This window comes from Anticarsia gemmatalis, chromosome 8 (genome assembly GCF_050436995.1).
Source record: "Anticarsia gemmatalis isolate Benzon Research Colony breed Stoneville strain chromosome 8, ilAntGemm2 primary, whole genome shotgun sequence".
NCBI lineage: Eukaryota > Metazoa > Arthropoda > Insecta > Lepidoptera > Erebidae > Anticarsia > Anticarsia gemmatalis.
In genome coordinates this window covers 3,323,419-3,331,940 of record NC_134752.1, presented here as the reverse complement: position 1 = coordinate 3,331,940, position 8,522 = coordinate 3,323,419, and the positions used below count along the sequence as shown (strand labels likewise).

At 37.5% G+C, this 8,522-nt stretch overlaps 1 protein-coding gene across 2 annotated transcripts; it reads left to right on the top strand.

Annotated features, from left to right (window-relative positions):
- Positions 1 to 2,298: 2,298 nt before the first annotated feature.
- On the top strand, positions 2,299 to 8,354 carry LOC142974932 (uncharacterized). 2 transcript variants are annotated; one of them, XM_076117507.1, is made up of 9 exons: positions 2,299 to 2,399; positions 2,711 to 3,014; positions 3,099 to 3,299; positions 3,701 to 3,847; positions 4,310 to 4,515; positions 4,865 to 5,042; positions 5,216 to 5,312; positions 5,612 to 5,805; positions 6,161 to 8,354. In XM_076117507.1, the coding sequence occupies exons 2-9, from the start codon at positions 2,726 to 2,728 to the stop codon at positions 6,298 to 6,300; spliced, it is 1,452 nt and encodes a 483-aa protein (XP_075973622.1). In that variant the 5' UTR covers positions 2,299 to 2,399; positions 2,711 to 2,725; the 3' UTR covers positions 6,301 to 8,354. The 2 variants fall into 2 exon arrangements, with proteins under 2 accessions (XP_075973622.1, XP_075973621.1); XM_076117506.1 differs by having other exon boundaries at positions 4,295 to 4,515.
- The last annotated feature ends 168 nt before the right edge of the window (positions 8,355 to 8,522 follow it).

Sequence of the window (8,522 nt, the reverse complement as noted above, 5' to 3'; positions counted from 1 at the left end):
ATAGATATTATCTGAGCTTGACTACTTACGATACTTACAAGAAGATCACTGTCGTAACTAAAATTACCAGACAGTCGTCGCTTTTACATGATGCGTATATAAAATACAAGGGGTAAATAATAAGGCAGTTGGCGATGCTGAGATTATTCATATATTTCATTAAATAGACACTGATTTCTGATTAAATGCTAAATGGTATTAACTTGACTATTTCTACGTATTGAACATGACTACTCTACAGTCACTAAGTATTTGTATTATTGAAAAAACTCTCAGAAAGTGAAGTGATTCGTTGCATACATCTTTAGTGCCGATGTTACATTCATTTCCACGCACGCAATGACTGGAATAGCGGATTTACGATATTATATACGAAATTTAAATATAAGTTTTACAAGTAAATATATAAATACTATATATAAGTACAAAAATTAGGCTGTTGGGCCCATTGAGCATCAATCTCAAATATTAGTTAAAAAGATGTTTATACATTTCAAAATTCCCTGTAGTTCATACGTCTTATACATCTCAGAACTTTCCTATCACAGTATAATTCGGTAAATACCACATAATATTATGCGTGCTTACATAAATTACCTACCATTACAACATTTCCTACGAAGGAATTCCCGACCTCTTACAAAACAACAAAATCTAAAATTATGAAAAACTTAATGTGAACTCAGTTCTTTTTGCTTGTATTTAACAAACAGTATAAATATTAAGTAATTTAACTGGAAATTAGAAAACTAAGTACACACTCATTAGCGCTTATTCCAGACGGCACCTATCTTCGTGTTACTTTTTCCTACAAATACGAAAAGAGGATAGGAACAAGAACAGGATAGATACGACAACAAGACGGATCCACAACGACTAATAAAGCAATATAAAAATTGCGTATTGTAGACCGTTGCGGACACCTATTAAGATATTACAGTATTTTTTTTCAATTTTGCTTATTTACATTTTTTTTGTTTTTTATTTCTCTACACTTATTATAATAAAATATCGCGTAGTAGCAGCACAGGCCACTGACAGAGGAGCCTTGCCTACGCGATAGCAGCAATGCCATTATGTCGTAACAGCCATCGTTGTCGTTTCCGGATCAATCCTTACGTTCGTATTGCGTTACTTCACATTAATATTCTGAAATATTGAGCGTTTACTCTGTTGAACTCTATGTATTGCAATTCTTCCTCTAATATTTCTGGATCTAACAGGTCCTCATCAGGAGTCTTCACGAAAAATATAAGGTAAAGAAGGAATAGGAAAGATCCGACGCTTAACACGAGACATATGAAGTTCTCGGTGTCTGAAACAATATAATAACTTTGTTGGTACTTTAATAATCCTATCCTACTATATATCGCGTAAAAATCTACTCTCTGAGAGCTATCTTGGCGTGCGCTGCCTAAATCATTGTAGTTAGTCAAAGATGGTGATATTTGTCTTAAATAGTTCTTAACACAAGTCCGCCATAGCATATTATTATATCTACTTGTAAAAGTGTATTTTTAGTCACCAGCAACAATAAGCATTTATTGCATAAATATCAGGTAGCGCCAGAAAATATTTGTTCACTTTCGCTCATACGACATTCTTCGGTCTTATAGACTTTTCTAAGGAAAAAATATCCAAGCCACAATTGAAAATGACGAGTTATAGGGACCTAAATAGGTACTCTTCTAGTTTGTCAAAGCAATATTGTAATCGAATTTTGGTATGATAAAGCCGTGGAGGCCGAATAGGAAAGGGTTGATGCCAATAATCTGTATGTGCCAAGTGACCGAGCCAGTTGTGGCATATGGGTAAAAACACTATTTTGATTACTTCTCAAGGCATCACTGCCAGGAGAGGTTCTTACTTATTAGTAAGAATTTGAATTGTTTACAAACATACGAGTATGTTGGTATCTCTATCAACGATAGGTAGTAACTATCCTTGCCATATAAATATGCTTGAACAATTATTGTAGTCTGGATTGATAAAATAAACCAAATCAAGAACTTCACTGCTCTGGGTATACCGTTCAAACGAACCATCAACGTTCTAAATCCCTCTACTCTAAGCCATAGAAAAACAAAGAATATCTATAAAACTTGACATGAACTTGTTGCGCAGGTAAACAAATATACAAGTAGGTACCTCTGAAGGCCGTTGCCACCTTCATAGCTTCGTAGTCCATCTTGAAGGCCTGAAGATTCGGGAGCTCCGGCCCGGCACCCTCACACCCGACGTATCCCGGCTAACTGTGCATTAACTCCATATCGTAGCGCGCATGCGCTCTATACGACCGCGCATCATGTTCGCGCATCCAAAACCCTCTCGTCTAGCTTATTTCACCGACGACGAACTATTAAAACGTTATGAAAACGCTGTTTCACAACCCAGGACAGGTAAGGATTCTAATATCTTCCTATTCTTCCAGGCTGAGCGCTCCGCGATGACGTAGCTCACACGCAGACGGGCGATGGTGTGAGAGAGCGGGCCGGTAAAAATAAAGCGTTAGAAATGACTGGGGTGAGGCAGAATGGCGGGGGTTGAGTGCGCGCCCTACTAGGGGCCGCTCCCTTTGATTCACTTTGTTGTGGTTCGCACCGTGTACTCCACCTGCTGACAGGACGAGTGCACTTTGCTTATCTCGCGTGCGACCTTGCACCCTCTGACGTAATTGCTCGCGTAATGAAGATGTCCGTCGCGATTACAGATTCATTAATCTACAATGAACTTCGCACCGTTCACGGGACATATCCCGACGGCGGCGGCGATTCCTACCATCCACCAGTTCGCCGCAAAGTTTGGATATGAAGGCGGAGGAGGTAGTTCAGGAGGTGTTCTTCAAGAGACACGGTACCAGGGGGGCGGTGGTGGCGGGGTGCAGTTCGCGGTGGCTCCAGCGACCGGCGTGTCGGTGGACGGGGTCAAGTTCCGCCAGGCCGAGAGCGTGGTGGTGGTGAGCAGTGCACAGCCGGGCACTGTCGCACTCGCTGGGATTGCGCCGATACACACTGGTAAGTTTACTGTGAAATAAAGTTAACTTCAGTAACGCCATTCAAACCTTCCTCGATTATTAAGAAATAATCAAATAATTTCAGTGAACACGGGTGTGAAATATCAAACGATATCGGCGTCATCGTCAGTGAACCTCGGGAACATTGCGTATGGAGGTCAGACGAGCTACGTGCAGGCAGAGACAGTTCATCAGCAGCTCAAGTCGGAGCAGCGCGCTGACAAGAGAGAGTACCGCGAGGAGTTGCACCACGACCTCATGGCTACCATGATGCAACAACATCAAGGTACATTTCATATTCTTTTAATAAAAGCTCTTTTGTTTTGCCTTAGTACCTACCTGTTGAAATAGTCTTTACGAATGTTAGTAAACATTATATTTATAACTTGTATGTAGTTATGGTGTGATTTTCGGATTTCTCTCGCCTCAATTTCGTAATTCTAGTTATGTGTACTCAGGTCTACTTGTTCTAATTTTCCAATTAATTAACATTTGTAAAAAAATTAATCAAAATTACATTTAATGGAATTTTTAATAAACTTCTCACATGCTTTTCTAACAATAACATTTAGTACAGGCAAAACAGTTATGCTGTATTTCGCCTACCATCTTACAACTAGTCATTTTATGCGGGTACCTTAGTATGTGTGTATTATTTTAAATAAGTATTTGTTTTGTTTACAACAGTGACTCAGACGACGCCGCTGCAGCAAGGCACGCAGCAACTGTTAGTGGTCCTCCACGAGCCCAAGGAGGCGGCAGCTCTCGCGCGAGCCATCAAACAAGAGGCCAGACCTGAACGTGCCGCCGCCACCGCACCAGCTGAATTTATAAGTACGTTTAACTGTAGTTCTCTGTGTTGTTTAAATTGATTAATAACAATGTTTCTCTTAATATCTACAGCAATTTACCGCGTTACTTATTTAGCAAAATATAAGTTAAATTTATCACTGTAAAAGTGCATTCTTGATTCATACCAATGGTATATGGATATGGATAGGTATGCCATATCTGTGGCATACCTAAAAATTACGATAACTTTTTTTATGATTATTCCCTTAACTCATTACCACCCTAATACTGGCAAGGGTCTGAGCAATCGTCCACCATGAAAACACTGTCTTTCTTACCATACTTTTAAAACAGTCCTACCTAGTTTCACGCATCCAGTCTCATTTTAACCCACAATCAAAACAAAACTACCAAACCTCATCAACTTGCAATCTTCACCATGTTTCACGATCACATCATTCTCATTGTCTTTCATCTGTCATTCACTAGTACAATGTGCGTCAGGCATCGGGGACGTGACAGACAGCAGTACGTGGCAGACCCTGGGTGGAGGGGTGGCTGACTACCTCTCAGCACTCCCACTGCCTCTACACCATCTACTGAAGTACTCCACTCCGGCTAACACGGTGGAGAACAAGAGAGAAGAACAGCCGACCGTCGTAACGGCTGTCAATGGGAATACGTTAAATGTGATGCCTACTATAGCTACGGTAAGTCTAACTTGGGATTATTGAGAGAAGTTACAATTGGGTAATAAAAAAATTTGACTGATGTGGTTAAAAGGATGGTTCTATAAAAGTGATAATCGCAATTCGAGTTTATTTTAGAAACAAAGAAAATTGGTCAATTTAAAAAAGAATTTGATATTTTTTTGCAAAGGTCGTCCTTAAAAAGCTCTAGTATTTCAGATGTTGAAGAAAATATTACCCAGATTTTAAAATAATTCATAGAAAGTAATAATAATAATAATTAGTAGTTAAAAAACCTAAATAAACTCTGTAAATAAAAAAATAATTACATAGGTTATATCGAATTTCAATATATTGTGTTTACTTTTAGATGCCATCAAACGCGGTAAACAGCGTGGTAGTTCAAACAGCGACGATAGTAAACCAGACAGTGAACACCAACACAAACACCGTCTTTCTGAAAGGAAGGAAAGGAAAGAGAAAGAAGAACATGAAGGAGAAGAAACAGCGGCCGAAGCCTGGAGAAATACGACTTACTACTGCTTTAGGTAAAAAAACGAGTAATTATTTAACCAGATTATTTCTTGACTAGTTTGTTTTAGAATCGATAAAATTCAAAACCAAAAATATTGAAGTAAAAAAAAGTACTTATTAAATAAAAAGAAAGAATGTGCGTCATAGATTTCAGTGTGTAAGTGTGACCTTCTTTGTGTGTTTACAGATGGCAGCACATTGTATTGCTGTCCAGAATGTCACATGGCGTATCCTGAACGAGAGCTATTAGAACAGCATTTAGTTGGTCACACCATGGAGCGAAGGTAACGTTAGAGCTAAATTCAGATTTTCATAGAATCCCACTTTTTTTGGTAAAGAACTACAAGACGCTTACACTTGTCAAGGCGCTCGTCATCAACTAAGTAGCCATTATAGAATAATATTGAAATGTACATATATTATAATCCACGAGATCCCGTGTCTATTTTAACGCAGGTTCAAAATAGTGCTGTTTTAACACTTACGTCCACCATGAATAATTAATGACTCTGTGTGATTGACACAATATAAAGTTTACCTTTCAAGATGTTTTGTATAACTAAGCACATTCGTTTCTTTACAGGTTCATCTGCGATATCTGTAACGCAGCTTTAAAGCGTAAGGACCATTTAACTCGGCACAAGCAGTCCCACAACCCGGAGCGGCCGCACGTCTGCTCCGTGTGTCTGAAGGCGTTCAAACGTAAAGAACAACTCACGTTGCACTTTGTCATACATTCTGGAGAGAAGAGGCATGTTTGTAACGAGTGTGGGAAAGGTGAGACTTGTTACCTCCGTTTTTATAAGCTTCTCTAATAAATTTATTTTGATTCTTAACCATCGTTGATGGTAGTTTAATAAGCAGTTAGGTACTTATTTTTACAAGAAATATTGGTATTCATTGAGAATTCTAGATAAATATCTGGTAAACGTTATGTGAGTCTCATGCTTGGTTTTGTCAATAATAAGAGTATTTTTTACTCAATGATGGTCAAAGGACAAATCTTCCGATACAATTCTAAACTTCTCTGCTCTATGTGATCCCTTTCTCCCCTTATTGTATGAAGGTGTTAAATAGAAAGCCTGGTCTGTGTCTACACTCAAACTTATACCTAACTTACTTTTATTTCTAGGTTTCTACCGCAAAGACCACCTCCGCAAGCACACGCGGTCGCACATAGCACGTCGTGTGAAGGCGGAGCTGTCGCAGCAAGGCTCGTCGGCCAGTCCGCCGCTGTCCGCCGTGCCCACGCCCGCCATCGAGCCGTCCTGACCGCACGACGACAAGAACGACCTCATCACACTCATCGCTGGCGCTAAAGACACGTATTAAACTCACTAGGAACCATTCGGCTGTATATTGATTCCTGTAGGCTTCTCGTGTAAATAGGCTTAGGTTATTTGAGAATTACGAAACGTGATCAGGTCTGTATATTAGTCTAACAACTTAGTAGCCTTGACATACACGATTTACGTAGGTTCAAATCAAACTAATATTTCTGTGTATTGAAGCTGTATCAAACAGCCATCCCTAGATGCATAAGCACGCAGGTCACTGACGTTCTAAATGTTTTGTTTACCTTTGTCAGCGAATCTTGGATTCAAGACTCACTACTAAGTTGTTGGACTCTTAGACTGGTATCAATTGAAGTACAGTTAAAAACCTATTTTGTACGTCAAATTGGTTCTAAAACCGTGCTTCAAAGTTGATATCACCAGTCTATACTCTATTAATACGGACCTTGATTAAGTGTCTGGTGCCTGGTGGTTATAGGCAGATAAAAGGTTTAGTGAATTTTAAACGCACACATTGACAATGATTTCATTATAGTCTGTGCCAAACTGCCAATAGTCGTAAATGGATTAAATTGAAACCAATTGCGAAACTTAATTACAGAATATCATAGAATAGGTTTTTTTTGTATGTTATTCAACACATAATGTTTGCTGCATTTACTTAGGTACTACTGTATTTAATAGTCTAGGTTGCCCAATACTCATATTTTGACTTAACATAGGAAAAGCTATTTTAAAAGAACCAAAAGTTCGTGACTAATATAATATTGTAAGTAGGACTCCAAGCACAATATGTAATATAGTCATCTTAGCTCGAATGTAAAATTGATTGCATAGATTGAAGTAGGAGGAAGACGTGTAAAAATTGAGTAAAATGTTAGATCAAATGTAGGCTTAAGAATCAACGATAGTTCGTTTAGACTTGAAGGGAATTGTTTCCCTACTGTACAGAAAGACATCGCACATTAGATGTGGATTAAAATAAGCTCTAAAAGTTACCACTTTAGTTAGTATTCATGGTTTTTATGTATTAAAAAAATTATTGTAAATTGTTATATTTATTTTATTGTTTGTTAATTAAAAATTGTAATGGAGATGAAAATGTATTGTATTTTGATGTAGCGGCTGGTGAAAGCTGATAGTTTAATGAGATGATAGCTCGAAGTTTTGATCAATTTGTCACCCCAAAGGGTTGTTTTTTGGCAGGAATCACATTCAGTGTACGATAGTAATTTTATTGCATTGTAAAGCAAGGGAAATGTGTGTCAGGGTCCACGTAATGTTAGTGTGAAATCAATACTTCGAGTATTCAAAATTAATTTAGTATTTATACCGTGGACGGATCGTGGAACTTACCTCTGTGCGGCCTTAATTTTAAGCGATTTCAGGAATCGTATAATACTTGTACTAGATTTTCAGATGTCATGTTGGTCGCATTTTAATTTCTACGAACAGTCCGCAATGTATATTATTATCCTGTGATGTCTATATTATAATAATGTTATTAAAATTATTATTAATTGAGTGTTGTCAACCTATAAAATTCCATTTTATTGTTGTTCGTTTGTCCCTATGTGTTCGGTACTTTATGTGATTTAATCCTAAATATAAATTAAAGAAACGTTATTATCTTTGTCTTCTCTCTTACGAGTTTATAAACGGGATAGAGAGAGACAAAATATAATGTGATAGCTAAACTGCTATAAGCGTTTCTGAATAACGGGTATATATTTAAACGAATTGATGTTATGTATTCGTCTGTTTATTTACTTGTAAGTTAGATTTATACCCGTAGTTATAAAGTGCATTAGGTACTTCGAAAATATTTTTCTAGTAAAAATTAATGCTCACTGATTTATTTAGATTAATTTCTTTTTGTATCCATTTACTCAAGATTCCTTTTAAGTAAGAAAAGATTGTGAAATTTAAATAGCTTGCTGGGTGATAGCCTGGACATCTTCGCCGTAAATCAAGAGATTCATAAAATGTAAGTAACTCCGACAACCGATTAAAATAAACGTTGTAACGTTATTATTGGATTTTTATTTTACTCTAATTTGAAATACTTTCACAAGAAATAGTATTCATACTTCTACAGGATTGTGCTTTGTTTAAATAAAGCATCCATTCGAGTGCTGTTGTGTTTGAACTTGACTATTGACAGTCAAAATCACATCGAAATTGTTCTATCCATTCAGG